The 20779-nt window shown below is 29.8% G+C and overlaps 1 protein-coding gene across 3 annotated transcripts in view; it reads left to right on the forward strand.

Annotated features, from left to right (window-relative positions):
* Nucleotides 1-6776: 6776 nt before the first annotated feature.
* The window catches only part of Ih (hyperpolarization activated cyclic nucleotide gated potassium channel Ih), a 633919-nt gene continuing 619916 nt past the window's right edge, over nucleotides 6777-20779 (forward strand). For all 3 annotated transcript variants that reach the window (XM_075359885.1, XM_075359888.1, XM_075359887.1), the window contains exon 1: nucleotides 6777-7182. In XM_075359885.1, the coding sequence (XP_075216000.1) occupies nucleotides 6902-7182 (281 nt within the window). In that variant the 5' untranslated portion in view covers nucleotides 6777-6901. The remainder of the gene's footprint in view (nucleotides 7183-20779) is intronic.

Here is a 20779-nt window from a genome sequence, read left to right on the forward strand (position 1 = left end):
CTGCTGGAATAACACATTTTGAAAATCGATTCCCCGGTTTCGTAACTCAGGGATGAAAAACGTATTCAACATCGCAATGTAACGATCAACTGTTACAGTTACGGCAGCGTCATTTTCTTAAAAAAAATATGGTCCAATAACACCGACCTTTCCTATTGCACACCAGACAGTCACCTTTGGGCTATGAAGTGGTCTCTCGTGACGCTGATGTGGGTTTCATTCTGCCCAATACCGGCAATTCTGTTTGTTGATGAAGCCATTCAGATGAAAATGGGCTTCGTCACTCATTAACAATAAGTTCCCGTGAATGACTGTATAAGTTTGTGCCTATTTCTCTGTTTTCTTTTGCGAGGTCTACGCAATTTACTCTGCCTTGAGACCCGTAGTGACGACAGCTTCCTGATAATAGCTGACTCTATTTATTTATTTAAATATATAAATATAAATAAACGGCGGAGTGGTACTGGTTCGGCCTTTCATCTGGAAGTCTCTCGTTTGAATCCTGGTCAGACATAAAATTTTTCGGTACTACAAAATTTCCTTCCCGTATTCCACGTACAAGCTTTAAAGTTTCTGCGTCATTTCATTAACAAAAAGAAATAAATAAATAAATATATATATATATATTTGTTACATTAAAGTGTATATAATGTATAAATAGAATAAGATAAAAGCTCGTAAAACAAAACTAAAGAAAACATTTCATATTTATGAGTTTATAAATAAAGGAATAGATAAAAAAGAAAAGTAGAATTTAAAAAGATAGAGTTGTGTGCTAAAAGAAAAACAAATGTTTTGTTTTCATTCCCAAAGGTCATCCATTGAGGATGAATAAGTAAAAAAAATTGGTTTCGTAGTGTACATAATGCTAGAGAAAATATATTTCCATAGAATGATCAATGATAGCTTTGTTTTTAGAGAAAATGATATTGTACGTTACTAATGATTAAAACGTTGAAAACTCCTTAATAATCTATGTTTTATAATGTTCAGTTTTTATCAGTTTTATAAAAAAGAATAATAATAAAGTATAATATCCGCTGCCTAGATTACCAGTCATTGTTCATGTTATCTAAGTTATACTCAAACGTTGTAAAAAGAAATGTGACAAAAACGAAAATAATGATGAATTTAACGTATTACCTACATTCGTTGAGCATTTTGTTACAATAGCAAAAAAAAAATATTAAGAGTAGAATTAAAGTGGACTATTGCAGTTAAGAAAAATTCACACGGAAATAAAATTTTTATTTCAAAATAAAATTTGGAATTAAAAATAAATCTTAAAATAATTTTTATGTTTGTTTAATAAATATAGCCTTATAAATCACTAAAAAAAAAAAAATTGTAGTTCCCAACCTATTTTATCTAGATTTTTAAAAATCTAGATTTCCTATTTTATCCTCCATTGCTTTTTTTATTAATCTATAAAATTTATTTCACTAAGCAAATTAAAAAAATAAATAAATAAAAAATGCATCGGAGAACTCTTTTTTAATTTAAATTTAATTTACTTCCGTGTGAATTTAATGTATAATTTACAATCTGTTCTAATTTACCGGAACCATAAGAAAATATAAATAGAAAAACAAATAAGATGTCTTGCAGAGAGAGGTTTCCACTGAAATCCCTCAAAGAACTGTACATGTATACATATCTTACACATTATACATAAATATATAATAAACATAAATAAGAACATACAATGATGAGTACAAAGATCATTGATCAAGATCAGAACATACAAAGCAATGAAAACATCAAAAAATATCTTATCAATCAAACAGAGAGTAACTAATCAAAAAAAGAGTAAAACAAATCAAATAACCAAAAAATGTAAATGGCGAAACGAAATGAAGAATTTTGAGGTATCTGATTTACCACAAATCTCGGAGAACTGACAGATCTAAGATTATACGCAGTCAGACACTTTAGACGCCTAACGTCCTCGCTGTTATGCAGGAGGTTAACCGCGAGTTGTGGATCTGTTTGTTCAGTCTTATTTTGTATCTTTTACCGAATCGCCGTATCTCCTCTCAAACGATTGGCAACTCCAGATAATCACTTATTTTACTGTTTTTTTTTTCAAAATACGGCGCTTCTGTAATATTGCTCAATAGTTTTTTCTGGAATTGCTGTACAACTTCCAAGTCACTCTCGCTTATCGTACCTCACAGTGGATTCCGTAGGTCCAAATCGGTTTCAGAACCGCTTAGTACAGAAATTACTTGTTAGATGATAGCTGCGACCCAGTGTCTAACAACTAGTACACATCTCTGAAATTAATATTAAACTGCGATTTTTCTCCCTGACATGACTCCTTCACTCAATACTAAGTATCGCACACTGTTAGCATTCGGGATGAAAACGCCATTAAATTGAACTCGCCGGCAGTTACTCGTCGTCATCGCAAATGTAACATGCGTAGACTTAGTCGGATTAGCCTTTCTTTATCTTCTATTTAGCTAGCCTATATTTTAAATAGATCCAATTACAATTAGAGAATTAATTTATTAATTAGATCCAATACAATTTGTAGTTTAGTAGAAGCTACTATGTTACGGCAATCCCAGATCTGGGATTGCCGTAACATCCGCAAATGATGCAACTGTGCAATCCTCAAGAGTGGTAAGTCCACAGGGAAGACGGATAGAGTATAGAATCGACCCTAGATCTGAGTCCTGAGGAACACTCAACGTGGTATCAAAGAATACAGATAGTCTTGATTTTACTTCACTCAGGAGAAATGTCCATATCTGTACAGAATCAAGTAATACGAGAAAGGAATATCAAGTAATATAGAATCAAGTAAAAGGAGAAAGGCTCCTTTTCAATTTATAAAATAGGCCAGGAAGCAAGTCATTGATCTTATCAATGACCTGCTGGTCATTCAAAAAGCAGCCGAGCAATAAATCTCTTTTAAGCAGGCCCTTGCTGATTTACGTTAACAATCCTGTGTGTTTGCTCGATTGTTGAGTGACCACCTCGGAAATCAAACTGATTGTCAATAATAACTCGCCCTTCCTCCAAAATCGGCTATAACCTCAGGAGAAGTAATCTTTCAAATATCTTCGATAGAATAGGTAACAGACTTATCTACTCCATGATGTGAAGTTACTTCATGGCTCAGCTTACTCGATTTCAAGACCATTATCATCTGCGACACCTTCCATTCCGTCGGGAAGCTCGTGGTTTGAAAAATGCCATTAAAGAGATAAGTGTTTAATTATATTATATTATATTATATGTGTATATATTATATATATTAATATATATTATGTATATTATATATATATTATATTATATTATATATTATATGTTTAATTATATTATATTATATGTGTTATTCAGTATATTTTATATACTGGATGGCCATGAATGGAAGCATAAAAAGCTTTTTGTGCTTTCCGAGTGAAATTCAAACTCGCGAAGTCATGTTACCGGTAATAGCCATTGCACGTGCTGTCCAGTGATCGATGCGTGTTTGGTGGTCCAGACCGCACTTTTTTTTTAACTTCCGGGTCCGCAGAGGATGAAATGAGTGTTTTGTAGCGTGTATGAATAATAAAGTGCCATGCCTGACCAGGAGGACCTCCGGATGAAAGGCCGAGACGCTACCGCTCGCGCCACGGAGGCCGACACACTCTGGCGACTTACCAGGCGTTCCTGGATACTATGTTTCCAGATGCTTCGGAGGGTGAAGCAGAAGTCGGCTTCAGGGCGAGTGAGACCATTCCCTGGCGTGCGGGCTGTGGATCCCGTGGATATAAACCGAGTGGTTTCTCGAATGGCACTGAGAAAGGCACCGGGGATTGACCAACTTGAAGCGGATATTTTCTCTGCTTCCTGTAATAAGAGAGCCGCTTGGCCGGCTGTTCTCGGGGTGCCTTATCTAGGGCTGCTTTCCGACTTGCTGGATCGTGGCTTTGGTGAGGGTGCTCTTAAAATCAGGAAAGGATCCTAGTGAGGTCAGTAGTTAGCGACTCATCAGCCTCTTGCCGGTTATCGGTAAGTTTCTGGAAAGGCCGGTTGTGGAACGGCTCTGGGAAAACTTCGATATGAACTGTTTTCTAAATCGAGGCCAGTATGGCTTCATAAAAGAAGTTGGACCGAGAATTGCATCTTAAATGCTCTTGCAGAGGTGGAAAGCGCCTGAAATGTGAAAGTGCAGAGGTGAAAGCGCCTCAGAGGCCCAGTCAAATAAACCCCTGATGTTTGACTGCCCTGCTCCTGGAGAGGCCAGTGACCGGGCCATCCTGGAACTTAGAGGTGAACGGGAAAATTGGCCATTCACAAGCGGTGAGTCAAGCGATGGCGAGAGCCGCATTGTCGGACCGTGTGGGAGTTCCTTGATGCGGTTGCTTTGTTCAACCGACATCAGTAGTTTACCTAAGGGGAAAGAATCTTACCGCACTGATGTGGGAAACTAACGTAGAGATATGTATGGCTGACCACCAGCCAATTAAGGCTCCAAGCGCTTTAATGTGGTGGACAGGTACTTGCTGGCATTCAGCAACCTAGGAGTGGCCGCGAATTGCTGTCTCGACGAAATAAATTTTGGATCTCATATATATTTTTAGTAGTTGACGGGGTGCGCTTACCCATTTTAGCAAATATATGACAAGTGAGCGGTTGGGACACGTAAGCCGGTGGTGTATGGCACCGCGCTTAGTCTGCTTACGCTGTTAGGTAAGCTCTGGAGCCATTTAGGATACTGGTCGCTAAACTGTTTGAGGCGCAGTAGCCGTTTGTGGCGCAGACATTTGATCATGTGCTTTAGGGCGACCGAATGGGGTGGTGGCGGGAGAAATGCCAAGTAAACCAAAATAGTTAATAAAGAATATGGAAAAGGAATGTGGTGAATAAAAACTACCTTTCATTTTTTTTTTTTTTTTTTTTACAAAGTGTGTGAAAAAGCTTCATACTCATCGGTCAAAATAAAACATGATTATAATAAAAGAATATCAAATATTTTAGTTCTATTATCTGTTTTTTTCCATTAACTTTACTAACAGGTCATTATTATTAATTTAGTTGTAATTACCATTCCTTGTCGAATATAATATTATTTATAATATTAGTTCAGTAGCATATCACTTAAAAAATAATTCCATAATTCTGTACACTTTTATTTTTTAATTGGGTAAATTTATAAAAAAAAAACAGCAAAAACTAAACAGTAATTGAAAAAAATAAACATTTCCAGGAAAAAAGTTTAATAAACTAAACTCGTATTATATTTGTAATATATTACATAATATATATTTATTTTTAAAGTTTAAAATAAAAAATACGGTATGTTGAGTGTGCGTTTGTGTACGCACGAATTTACCAATGAATTATTTGCTTAAAGCATTTCTATTGAGTGTTGATAGCACGTTTCTTTATTAACCTAAAATGACGACGTTTAAAAATAGAATGATAAAAAAGGTACTTACGTATTAACGCCACCGCAGCTACAGCTTTATTTAAAAACAAAGTAGTCAATCGGATTTCGGTGGAAAATGGGCCGTTATAGAGTTTAACATAGATTCAAAACAGTCTCTTTATTAATTTTAATAAATGGTTATTTATATTTATTTATTTTATATATTTAACCAAACTTAACCTACACTCGCTTCGCTCGCTAACCTTGACTAATTAATATGAGTGTTTTGATTATTTAAATAATAAATAATTGCAATAATTACTGAATTTATTAAATAAATACTCAAAAAATTACGGTGTTAATTAGTCAAGGTTAGCGGGCGTAGAGTAAGTTTGGTTAAATTATATTTTTAAAATAAATAAATATAAATAACCATTTATTAAAATTAATAAAGAGACTGTTGATTTTCCACCGAAATCCGATTGACTACTTTGTTTTTAAATAAAGCTGTAGCTGCGGTGGCGTTAATACGTAAGTACCATAAACAATTATAAGCATTGAAAGATAAATATTAATTTTAATAGTAAAATTAAAATTTGTATTTCTCATAGGATCAAAATTAGGCTAATTACTCTAATTAAAAACATAAATATATAAATTATTAGGTTTAATGAATAAATTATTTTAATGTATGTAGCATTTTAATAATTACCAAGAAGTATAATTTATGGATACAGTATAATTTTAAAAAAATATAATAATATTACCAAAGTTTTACGAATGACATTGTAATTAAACTGGATCAATGTGCAATATATTGCAACTTTTAGATGATGGCTTATCGTCCAAGTAATAATGTCTTTTTTAAATTATTTATCCCGAATCATGAGTATTTGCTGAAAATCATTCTTCAGTGCAATAATAATATTTTTCGAATTTATGTTTTTAGGTTTTTGCTTAAGTCAAATTCGTTTCAATCAATTCATAACCTAGTGATTAGATATTATGAATACAAACGCAAGGAAGAACACGAATTGAAAGTACTATGTACTTACTCACTAGGAGGTACAGCATAAGATACATGTTTGTTTCAAATGATTTGCACCTGTGCGTGCGGTTTTAAATCTGTTGTTCAAAACAGAATATATCGTTCATATTATTTTTTATTTGTGCCGTAGAGCCTATGTTAGATCCAGTCGGAAAGCCCATAAAATATTTGTTGAACTCTGTATTAAATATGTAGTTTATACTGATTGATAACGGCATAGTTTGATTGTTTTGTTGTTTGTTTGTGTTTGTAGGGAGACGGAGCGAGAGAGGGAACAGCGAGTGGAGGGGGCAACTGGCGGGCGGCGCGCGCCTAGCCTCAAGCTGGCTAACGGGCGGCTCTCGGCCCAGTCAGTCGAGGAGATCCGCTCGCCCCGGCTCGGTCATGATGACTCGATCAAGATCAGTATCGAGAACACCAACACGTGCACAGACTCCCTGGTGACCGCCTTGGACGACGAGACCCTCCTCTTGCCCGCAGACAGCATGTTCACCCCGGTACCCGGCAAGGTGCACTTCGGCGGGGACGACCTCAGCCTATACGGCACCCCCAAAGAAGAACCCGGTCCGACCCCGATGGGCCATTCCAACATGCCGGCCGATTCTGGCAAGCAGAGCTTCCTCAAGAATCAACTGCAGGCCCTCTTCCAGCCGACCGATAATAAACTCGCCATGAAGCTGTTCGGCAGCAAGAAGGCCCTCATGAAGGAAAGAATCCGACAAAAGGCCGCTGGTCATTGGGTTATCCATCCCTGCTCCAGCTTCCGGTAAGTCCTATAATTTTGTTAACGTGTAGAGTGTAACGTATTCAGTAGTGTAGTGTAGTGTTAGTGTAAAAATGACATTTTACATCGATCGTGTGTTTTTATTAAATTAAAAGTAAAGTAACGATTTGAAAAGTTTTTACGGTGTATTTAAAGTGACTTGTAATATGTAAGGTTGAAGTTTTATTCGACGATGAAATTAATTTACCGGGTTACTTTCTAAAATTACAGTAATTCTAATCTTATTACACGAGTGTTTTGTTATAAGTGGCAATTTTATTTCACTTCTACACGAGTCAGTATGTATGTGCACACTTATTCATGGATTTAAATTCATTTCATTTGATATGCAGATTTATTAGAAGTTTACGACCTATTATATTTTTCTGTTTAATTACTTTTTAGATTATTATTCATTAATGTTTGTTTTTTTATTACTTTTCAATGGTACAAAACACGTACGTACGCAATCAACACACAAGTGATATGAATAATAAATTTGAAATGTTATTCCGTGAATTGTAAGTTGAATTAATATCGTTTGCAACATGCGTTGTTGGGTAGTAGTTAATTTTGCTATCAGACACTATAAAATCCGTACTACGTAGATAAACCTGCCCGATTATTGTCATTGTAGTATCAAATTGCTAAATGTAGTATATGAAATCATTTCCTTGATATTAAGTAAAAAAATAGATCAGTGATGTTTTGTTTGGTATCGAATAACACTCTTAATTAAGGCCTATTTCTCTTTTCTCCTTCTCCCACACAGTAACATTCATACACACACACACACACACACAGATACGCGCGTTGTGACATTCACGAAGTATTTACTTAAAATCTTTTTACATTAAATAGATGTTAGAATTTATATTGAATTAATACAATTGTGTTAAAAGCGCAACGATAAAAATTTCGGAATTAGGGTATTTTACTATCGGGAATTGAAATATTCGTTTTAAATCTGGACAGAAATTTGTTAATTACATTTAAACGTTTTTGAATCTTATTTAAATTTCACATTATGTTAGTTTTATCCTTTTTTTTACTAAAATAATTAATGGTAATTCAAATTTCGTAATTATTATAAATTTAATAATCCGATATTATCTTGTAATGTTAGATTTGACTGATTTTGATGCAATTTCTTATTTCTTTCTTTTGCGTATTAACTAAGTAATCGATGTTAAAAAAGATTATTTTAAAATATCTTTCTCAATAAACTAGGAGTTTTTTAAATGAAATTACTCTGATTTTGTTACCGCATCTTTTTAACCTACAAATGTTGGTTGCTTTTAATTATTATAATTTGTGTGTTTAATGAAATTAAATAAATAAATTTCTCATGTGCTACTGCGCGTAAAAGACACCTGCTGACAACAAAATTATCATAAATATTTCTTAGTAAATTTCTGGTAATTTTACATCCGTTTAATATTATTACTGTTTGTAACAAACCATACAAATCTTAAAATAAAATAGTGTATTTTAGTTTTTATAAAATTTGGTATTCATTGAAAAAATATGTTTTATAAAATATTTTTCTTTTTATGGGAAAAAACTATGTATATGAATTTAATCAGTATTGATTTATAAATGCCGATTAATGTTTCAATTATATTATATTGTTATGGAAATACAAGTATTATTGGTTAGAACATAATTACAAAACATTTTTTTCATTTCAAATCTTGAATATATAAATAATTCATTTATATCTCTTTTTATAAAGGTAGTTAAAAATGTGGCTAACATTTTTTTAGTAATAAATAAACATACAAAAAAGTTTATGGATAATAAGAAGATATGTTAACACTTACCTTCCTAATTAAAATGAGATACAAATTCTGTAAGATAAATTTTTCAAAATTTTCTCAGGGTATAGTATTCTTTGAAAAATAAGTTTTATCTCTAAAACAAGCTTTTATTGTAGACGTAACTGCTAATCGGTTGTTGATTATTAAATTGAATACATTTGATGACAAAATTGCTAACATATTTTAAGTTAAAAATAGAATATTCAAATTTCATATAACAGGAAATAGAGGTACAAACAGTACACTATTACCCTTGAGTTTTTATCATCCCCAAGGGGGCCATAGCTCCAAGCTCCCAGTGATTTGCTCTGGCCATCACTTTCGAAATCATTGGTTTAGAATAAACGAAAATATTAAATATTTTTATAGCGAGCGCATATACCAGTAGTTATAAAAATAAAATTACGAACATTTTTGTTTAATATGCCATAAAGTGTTAAATTGTTGTATCGTCCTTTTTTTTTGGTATTTTTTGTTTAAGGTAATTCTGTATGTGTATATGGTATCCGCAGGTCCTGTTGAAAGTTATTATGTGGTCAGTACATATTTTATAATGGTTATAAAATTGGACAGCTGTGGATACATGCCGTGCCTCTATTCGCATCGTATACCGTGGTTTACGGTAGAATGAATATACTGACTTAGGGTTGGTTTATTGAATTTTTTTGATTACGTTTAACTCGCCTTTTACTTAATTAAACGATACCGACTGGTAGTGTTCTAAACGTACAAAAAAATATCATACTTTGGTTCATTTACAATTTTTTTCGATATTAAAATGAGTTTATATTTTGATCTTGTTAAGGTGGTTTTTAATTATGTAAGCCGATTTAATTGCATGTAATTATACGATTACTTATTTGCTCTCTCACTCCCGCCCATTAAAAACTCGAGTTTGTTTATTAACGTGTATCATTTACATCGTATTAGATGTAAATATTAATATTTAAAATCAGATGAATGAACTCTAAAAAAAAACGCAAATGGGCCTGTAGCATCAATAATTTTTCCTTGTTTATAAATTAGTTTTATTTATTTAGTCAGCTTTTATGTTTGTGTTTGCAGTTTACTTTTTAAAATAATTTAACTGAAAATAAGGTGTAATTAAAATAACAATTAATTATTATGATCGCTTAATGTTTGAATAAATTTAATTACGTTGAAGATATCTTTGCTGACAACTTATATGGTGTAGTATAAAAATATGTCGTATTAAAAATTAGTCTATGTGTCATGATTTCATTTATATGCGTATCTAATCGAACATTTAAATTTAATTTTATACTTTGTTATTGTCGGTTATTTATATTTATCTGTTTACAAACGTAAAAGAAAATTTTAACAGTGCGTTTTATTTTAGTTTTTATAATGGTTATTTTTTTTTAAAAACCTTTAAATATTAATTATTTTTCGCCAACTGTAAAGAAATAAAATTTTATCTTTATAAAGAATATAAAACAGAACGATTTAAGAAGTAATATTTTTTAAAGTATTTATTTTAAATTGACGATAATTAGTCTGTAATTGTAATTTGTATAATTACACAGGTAGTTAAAATATTTTTAATAATATTAATACGTTTAAAAATTCTAAAATTAAATGTCTTTTTAGAGAATTATTTTTTATTTAACATAAAGCGTCAGGATGATATATCACTATTAAAAGGTTTTTATTTTTTCGAAATCAAAAATGAATTCGACGTGTACAGGAAAAATTAATCTATAATACAACATTATTAGTGGTACATTACCCGTGCTTCAGTATTGTTCCTCTATGAAAATAAAAGTTCATTATCAAGGTCAAAAATTATAGTTTTTAATTCTTTGTTTTTATTTTGGTAATCTTTTATTTTCGCTTTGCGGAAATATTTTCTTTGATGTACATAGTTGTTGTCTATGATATTGTATATTTTAGTACAAACAAAATTTCCACTTTTAGATAAGGTTAATAAGATTTCTTTTAGCCTTTTTTTGTATATAATAGTATATGCAAAAAAGTGATAAGATAACATTTATAGATTTTTAATTTATAGCTTATGATAAAATGATAATTCAACAATTTTAAACTTAAAATTAAATTTCTCTACTTAAACTTACATTAACAACGTTATTTGGTGGAAGCCCTATGAAATGTAATGGTCTATTGAAAAAAAATAAAACGCTGAACCTATTTTTTTCTTTCAATTTATATGTATTTTCAATTATGTAGTGTTAAGTTTCCATATACAATTCTACCCTAGTAGTTTAAATCTAAGTAAAAATTACCAAAACGTTTTTCTTGAAAAGGTTTCTTCAAGTTTCCTAACAAGAATTACATTAAAATGAATTCCTTGGAAATTTATAAACTGACTAGTTATGTTACATATTCTTAACATCTAGAAATATTTTGAGTTCCATATTTTTTTGAAAATTAGGCTTTTAATAAAAATAAAACATTATTGTTTAATTATTAAATAGAAAAATATAACTACCGTAAATTAAACACTACTGTAAATTTTTAAACCTATTATAAATTAAAACTAAAGAAATGCGTAATAATATCGCTTATAAATATTCCAGTGATTTTAGTTTACCCATACGGTATGAATTATACGTCCCTTTCATGGTATTTTTCGTAAGAAATATTTTACTGATAAATTTACAGTAATGTAATATAACAAAATACTTTGCTGAATACTGTTGGTCCGCTTATTTGTATAATTTTCTTTTAAGAGAATGATTTAGTGAATACCTTAAAATTATTTTACCTGCGTTTCATCCTTCCTGTTAAAATTTGATATTAGGTAGTATTTTTTTTTTCAACATTCATTTTATTAAACATTTACATTGGCGTAATTAAAGCCGTTAACATTTTGCCTACTTTTTGTTCAAACATTTATTTGTTAAATATGATTTTGTTCAGCCGATTTTATCATTATAATGATTGTTTAGACTTACTGAACGTGAATTAATAAAAAAATAGCAGTAATATTATTCTACCCTACTAAAAGGCATTTGCATCTGTATCGCTCTCTCTCTCTCTCTCTTTGTGTGTGTGTGTGTATGTGTATGTCCGTTCCTTGGCGTAGCACCGAAATGTACCGATCACTAGCAGAAAATCCCGATTAGTTAGTACACGTCTCGTGGTGGTCAGGTGTACAGTTGTTATATTATTATGTATCGAAACATCGCATATGTATCAATATATATATATATATATATATATATATATATATATGTGTTTGTATTATTTTTTTCTGTTTAGCCTCCGGAACCACCGTAGGTATTACTTCAGAAGATGAATGAGGTCTATGTATGAATGCAAATGAAGTGTAGTCTTGTACAGTCTCAGATCGACTATTCCTAAGATGAATGGTTAATTGAAACCAAACCATCAAAGAACACCGGTGTCCAAGATCTAGTATTCAGATCCGTATAAAAGTAACTGCCACATATATATTAATAATGTTTGTTTTTCTTCAAAAAATAATGAAATATAACCAAAAGGTAGGCACCGGGATGTACCGATCACTAGCGGAAAATTCCGATTTGTAATGTAACAATCAATTTCTAATGTAACTTTCGTTATATCAATTTTCATAATTCAAAAACAAATATTTTTACACAACAGGTAATCAGTTTTGGGCACCTAATAATCCCATTCCGAGACGCCGCCCTCCAGGGCAATCCGCTCGGAGAGCTTAGCTGCGGAGGACGTCTGCAGCTAGTATATCAAATAATAATAAAAACACAAAAAAAATTTTCAATGGTTTTTATTGGAGCTGCTTTAGAAATTTTATCTCTGGCAATTTTAACCTTTACAACACAATTGTTCCTTGTTTACATTTCTATTATCATATATAATTTTAAAAGCTAGCTTAACGTCATTAAATATTAAGATCAAAATTGATTTGTAGGACGTTATTTTTGTCCGAAAAAATTATTTACTTAAGAATTATGTTAAGGATAAATATTTCTGTTTTTATTGATATTATTATATTTTGTTGTTTTTTTATCTTTTACATTGTTCAATACTATTAAAATTTTCTATTCACCTAGAAAAACTCTGAATGAATCGATCAATTTCACTCTTTTTTCTCTTATTTTGCTTTTATTATCGTAGCTTACGAAATAAAAAGGGCATACGGTTATGAAGAAAATTTAATGTTTGTTTTTGTTTTAATCCATTTTTGGGTTGAAAAATAATATTTTTTATTTGATCACTCCAGAAAAATATAATCAATTACGTGGTGCTTAAGATAACTATTATAATTGTTGTAATACACCGATTAGAAGTATTTTGTTTTAGGAGATTATGTAGGAACAGAATAGAGAGTATTTTGTAATAATCTAACACCGATTTATTTGCTATTTTCATCCTGAATTATTTGCGATTTTAATCAAGAGCAAAACGTCATCAAATCTGCACCGGATTAAAGTTCCGCTTTGAACTGGTGTTTGTAAATGATATGTACGTATGAGTCGGAAGGATAGTGTTTGTTGTAACTTATGTTCATAAGTAGAATTTACTTTATCCTAAATTTATTTAATAGTTCTGTTTCCATATATATATATATATATATATATATATATATATATATATATATATATATATATATATATATACTGTTAAATTTAATTTTCTGCAATTATATATTCTTTAAATTTTTTTTTAATTTTATAATTAACAATATTTTTGTTTCTGTATGTGCTTGGCATTTTAAATTTTAAAAGGAGTTATTTTTGTCTGCTTATAAATGCAAAAATAATAATTTATACATTAAATTAACATTTTTCCTTATTAACGAATTCGTAGAATTAGGTTTTTATTTTCACTCATGTTTTACTAGCTAGTGCAATATGAATAAAATTAAGTATGACTATGCTATCTATTGTGTCGTACGATACAGTATTTTATTAATTATTCTTGTAATGACGATATCGTTACATGCATGTTGTGTAGTACAGTGTTGGAATGTGATTTTTTTTATACTTTTCGCTGGTGTTGCAGAATAGTTCGTGTTGTGTTAATTTTACTTCTCCGATTGATTTATTGATGTCTTTAAGTAATTATTATACAGGAAAAAATTGCGCATTTGATACCCTTATCGGTGTAAAGTTTGCATTATAGTCGTATTTAAGATTTATGATTTAGATAATTATTTAAACACATGTTGCTTGATAACATAAAGATATTAATTAATGAATCACATAAAATTACACGTATATTCGATCTATTGTTATTTTCATTTTTTCCGAGAAAATAAAATAATGTGATAGTTTTAAAATTAAATTGTGTGCCTTGAACTGAGTCTAGAATTGCTATTTTCAAAAGATCGTGGATTAAGTAATTTTGTTAAGTAATATATTTTGTTGACATTTGTAAGTTTGAATTTTTTTTAAATTAAAAAAAAGGTAAATTTTGAGAGGAACGATATATTTTCATATAACTTATCAATTTAAAATCCAATTGTTCTAATTCAGGCTGGAATCGTAGTACGATTAGTTAGTTTTGAAATTTATGAGAATATTTTGTTACTGGAGAAGATGGCCTTGCTTATGTACTTGATATGTACGGCTACAGGTTTCTTTCTAAATCTACTAGTACATTACATAAAAATTGCATTGATAAAAATTAAAGGTTCATTTGCTCATTTGTCATTGTTTGCTCTCTTCGTATCATTAAATTTTATAGAAACTGAAGAAAGTAATCTCATTATTCGTTTTTGATTATAATTTTATTTGCTCAAATTACAGTACAGATTTAAATTGAATTTACTGGATGACATTACAAAAATCTTAACAGATATATTAGTTATCTTAAATTTTAATATGTACAAGGATACTACACACTACTATATGACGAAAAAACAAGTTTTGTTTTTATTTTGTTTGAAAGGGTAATCGTATGCTTTTTTGATAGAAATATTTTTTTATAAGTTACTCACCAAAGTTGAGTTATAAAAAAAAAATAATTGCAAAGAATAAATAATATTAAAAGATACTTCTACAAATATTTTAAAAATATTCTAACTGGGAGTCCAACTCGGTTTTGTTGAAATTTCTTTTATAATTTGCTCGCTAGGGACGCATTTTAACAAAAGAATTCAGGGGACCAGAATGAAATCCTATTAAAATTTAAATAATTTTTTTGTGATTACCCTTCCTTCTGTATAATAGCCAAAATATTTACCCGTAAAATCCGGTTAATTAATTAGTAGATGTATATTATGAAAATCATTGACAATAAAAAATAAGTAATATAGTCAGTTTGACGGCGGGGGGGGGGGTCATTTATTTTTACTTGATCTTTATTACTTTTATTTATATCTGTTAATTAATTATATACCTTTTCAATCTACGATGAAGTATCCTACCTGAGTTCAGAAGCGGACTGCTTGCCTCGCCTTTTAATCATGTTAGGTAGTTACATTACAATAATATTTCTTATTCAGAGTTTGGTTCAGTTAAAACGAGTACCCGTAGTATAAATTACAGGTGAATAGGGCGGTGATTTGTAAGTGGGAGCAAGCAATGATTTTTAAAATTCAAAGGCATCTTGGTCGGTATATACTTTGCTCATATCTGGTATCTTATTATAGCATGTAACAGCGTACAGCTACATCCATATTAAAGCTATTATCTAATAAAATGAGTTTAAAGATTTCTTTTCCCGTTTCAAAAAAAAAACCTTCCAAAAAATAAAAAGTAATTTTTCTTTATTTTTATTTTTTTTTTTAAGTTTGCTCGCACTCAAAATAATTTCCAAAATTTATTAGTCCGTAATTTGATGCCTATTTGGAAAATTCGAAATTTAAAGAAGAATGAAAAAAGTTTTACTTCTTAGTAGGGTTTTTTAAGTCCATTTTATTATTTTTTAAATTTAAATTTATAATATTGATAATTGCCCTATGAATAAAGACGTTTGAAACCAGAAATCGAGAAACTTTCATATTAAATAAAATTAAAAAAATATAAGAGAAACGACTGGACATACTGTTATTTACTGAGAAATAACTATTGTTTTCCTAAAGATTTTTCTCTATAGTTAACCAAGTTTTCCAATTTTTTCACGTGAAAATATTTCAGACTTAGTAATTTTAGGTTGTAAAAATATCTTCAAATCATCTACTGTTGACGATTTTAATTTTTCATTACAAAAAATCCACTTTATCAGGAGAAATGTTTCAACAGCACTAAAGGAGCTTCCTCTGCGAATTAAAAGAAATTATCGAATCGGTCCATTCGGGGAAAAATAAGCACACACAACAGAAAACATTATTGAGAACCTCCTTTTTTTTGAAAAAATACTTTCTTTTTTCTTTTGGAGTAGCGTAGATCACTACTTGTCTTTTCGTGGGGAATGTAGACAGTTGCCAGTTGGGCCTTTTATGTTTGAACGTTAAACTGAAATGTCGCTCGACCAACATTATTTTGTTACATTCTAATTAACAACTTATATTGGCGTACGTCGACCCAAAATCTATCGAGTTTTCATACTTCCACTCACTACAGAAACAACTGACGAAGATGTATACGAGTAGCGATTCATGAGAACTGCCTTATATATTTTCGACTCAATCTCATACATTAAACTAACAGTAACTTAACACTTATTAACAAAAAATATTTCACCAACACGTAATGTTTTATTTTAATTTTATTCGCGCGCTCACATACACGCACGCACAAAATATTTCTTTAAGTGAAAATATGCTCTAAGTTATGAGAAAACGTTATGATAGAATTTAGTGACGTATTTTTGGTTAGGTCTCTTTTTTAGATTATTAGATGTAATGTTCGTAAAAAGATTTCGTTTTCTAGAATCATGATTTTGTATCTAGTGAGAATATCAAGTTCCATTTTATCATATTTCTATTTTTTTCTATTTTCAGTCTCTATTTTTTAATTAACCTGAAATATTCTGTAGAATTTCGTATTAAATAATTATCTACATACGAAAAAAATGTAATATTGAGATGGAGTGTGCTTTTTTGTGTTAAACTTTGAGGGAATATAATAAGATGATTTATTATTGTTTATTAAAATTAGGGGAAGAGAACAGATGTTTGACCTTGAACGCATCCATTGAGTTTGCTGTTTTTTTCCTCGCCTAAAAAGCCTGGTTTTTATATGCATACCACGCTTATCCACTCATTTATATCAGCACGTACTACGTAATATAAACAACTTTTTCATAGAGATGTTTGTGCGTGAGCGTATGTGAATGTATTTTATTTTTATTATTATTTTACAAGAAAAAATTAAATATAAACTTTTTTAATTTAAAATAAAATTTGAATTATGATATAGTGTCAAATAAATAGTCGGTACGTAAAGTTATTTTTGAATAGCAATTATTACTTGTTTTTACCTTTACATTCACTTTTCCCAGATTTTTCTGTTGACTAGCCGTCTTATAAAACTTTACTTTAAAAGTTTCAAAATCAGTTAAAATTTTATAATTATTGATAATTTTTTAGTTTAATATAAAATTGGTTAAATTATTTACGAACTAATAATTAATCAGCTGATTTATTAATAATAAATAAGTTCCCAAGAATGAATATATTTTTCAAATTTCATAATTTGGTTATAAATTTAAAATAAATATAGATATATACTCGTATAATATTTCTCAAACCAATTTCGAAGAAATAAATTTATATCTATGTATCAAGATATATTCCCACATATTTGCTTAATTTTTTACGCAAAACCTATCAATATAATATAAATAATATTGAGTATTTAAGAGTAAAAAAAAAAAAAGGTTCGATCATTGACACCGTGATGTCCAAATTTAAAAATTAATACTGTTGTGTTCAAAAGTATATCTGGTGTTTTGTTTTCAAGCGTTGTATTTTTTAAATAAAAAAAATTAAATTTACTGGAACGCCGATTTTCCGAATTGATCTTTGCAAGGTCGAATCCGAATAATTAGAAATCCAGATAATAAATATGATAAAGAATGATAAATAAATTTATCATACATACTGGACATATTATTTTAATGTTTAACTGGTATCATAAAAAGACGGGAGTTAAAAAAAAAATCAAAGCAATTTCAGAAGAATTAAAATAATACTCAGAACATACGTACAACGTGTTTATAAAATACAGTTACCAAAAATCCAATTTATTAGAAATTTTCAAATTAAAGGATCAGAATTTATATAAATTTTCTGAAATAAATCCAGATTTGCTACCTCAGTGATTTATAGAAAATGTTACTTAAAAAACCTATGAGAAAAATATATTGAAGAGAAATTAAATTAAGTTACTGTGTGCTACAAATACTGTAATTTCTTAAAGATTGAAGAAAATAACTCTACGTTTAATAAAATAAAATAAATAATAAAATAAAACTTAGTGACAGTCAGTAATAAAAAGATACCTTTAAAAACACGATTTATTCTTTTAAAAAAATCAGTAATCTGTACTTGCATTAATGTTGAACTTCATTTTTAAGATGAAAGATCACGTAATCATTTTAAACAAAGAATTTGTTTAGAATACATTATTTTTTGTCCAACCAGTCCATAGTGATAGACAAAAATTTTTGAGCTTTTTCGTATGACGGCTTTGGATGCAAGTGCATTCTTCTTCAGCTGTTAGTTGATCATCTTTTCGTGCAGTCTTTACAATCTCTTTGTCGCCCAAAATTTGGTACACTTTTATCGTTGTCATTGCTGATGATCCATTTATGGACACTTTCAGAATGGCAAATTGTAGATCTTGGTACCTCTTCTGCAAATTTCTTTATATTTTCAACATCTTTACGAAAATCCATTTCATCAGATTTGGGCACTGTTGTATTTAAAAGTTTATTCTAAGATTTTTTTTTTTTTTTAATAACCTCCGGGACCACCGTTAGGTATTGCTTCAGAGGATTAAATGAATAATTTGTAGCGTATGTGAAAATGCCGTGTCTGACCGGAATTCGAACCCGGGACCTCCGGATGAAAGACCGAGACGCTACCACTCGCGCCACGGAGGCCGGCAATGCTTTTGACCTAATTGCATAGACAAACCATCATGTAACAGTAAATTTAAATTAATATCTGTGACCGTTTTAATCATGCCGATTATATCTTAATTATCAACAAAAAGAAACTTTTGTCATTAATTCTTTTACGTAAAGACGTTTCAGGGAAAGGATAACACTTGATCCATTAGTAGTAAAATGGTAATAATTTCTGGAGGTAAAAAAAAAAAAATTGAATTTTCTCCCCATTCTTTCTAAGCAGTCTGCTGAAGGGATAAGTTGATGCATTATCTAATATCAAAAAACAATCCCATTTTTTTATTGCTGGTATTTTTCAACATCGGGTGAAATACCTCGGATGAAATAATTATTGTGCTAATCTGAAAATCTGTTACAAGTCATTAATTTTTTCTTTTCGTTTTTGTAATTAACTGTGAGATTTCAGACACCTTTAAAGTAATATTGTATTTTTGATTTACCAATCACCATAAGATTTAATTAGTGATTTCCAACTGCGATACCACCAATCAACAGAAACACAAATTCTTTCGAAATTTTTTTGCCTAAAGCTGATTCATCTTTGCGGGAAACTAGTTTTCTTAGTAAGAACTTTCCATTCAAAGTCCGTTTCGTGACGTTATAAACAACGTGTTCATCATATACAACAAAATATTATATTTATTTACCATTAACTTAAATCAAAAATAAGATGCCAAGCACTATTTTATGTAATTATGCGTACTCTTTGCTGTAACAAACCATTAACAGAAAAAAAGTAAAATTTACTGATATATCTTTCAGGGAAAGTTAGTTATGATTATGTTATTTTCTATTTATATAAAAATAACATTTAAAAGAAGTAGTTGTAAAAACGTTTATAATGGTGGCGTTCTCTGGGTGTTTTAAATTTATGTATTGTAACTCGTAACCAGTATTTGAATTAGTGAAACAAAACGAAATCTCTCAGATTCAGTTGTTATGACCACACACACAGATTTTCATATATATATAAAGTGTGGAGATGGAAATTAAAACTAATACACAATTTTATTCAGTTTTATATTGTATCATATAGAAATTTAATTAAAAATGCTTAATTAACAAAATAGGTTTATTATTTCTGAGAAATAAAATGCGTCTCAACATTACACTATTTTAACAAAACGATGCATTTCTATGAACTAAATGCGTCATTTTCTTCCGACATTAGTAATTAAATTCAAATGATGAGAGTATGAATAAATTATGTTTAGTATTTTTCATTATAAATGTAGTTTTTCTTCATAGCGAGTAGTAAATTTCATTAATTTTAGTGCATGTTTGAGACGTATGTACATAAGAATTTTTTTTATTTTAAGTTTCACATTTTTTATCTTTTGGAAATTTATTAGGATTTTTTTTTTTTTTAGAAGGGGTTGAATCTCTCATTAGTATTTTTCACTAAGAAACCGCGTGGATTTTATTCAAAGCTATAATAAATTATATTCTGCAATTTAAAAAAAAAATAGATGTACTCAACTTAATTGAAGTAAAAAAAAAAAAAATCACTGATAAATACTGTGTTAATCTAATTTTCATTAGTTGTGGGTGAAAATTTATAAAAAAGATGTGATATCATTAAAAGAATACATTGAACATTTTCCAAATAAATATTAATTTAAAGTATAGGTGTCTAAAGGACCTAAGCTCGTAAGCTTGTGGGCTGTGTGAAATGATGTATACCGATATCGGTTTCTAGAAATCGATACCGACAAAACATTTGCTTTGTGCAGGTAAACGCTTTATGTTTTGATAGTTAATTGCTATACTCTAGT

The sequence above is a fragment of the Lycorma delicatula genome, chromosome 3 (assembly GCF_047948215.1).
Source record: "Lycorma delicatula isolate Av1 chromosome 3, ASM4794821v1, whole genome shotgun sequence".
In the NCBI taxonomy this organism is placed as follows: domain Eukaryota; kingdom Metazoa; phylum Arthropoda; class Insecta; order Hemiptera; family Fulgoridae; genus Lycorma; species Lycorma delicatula.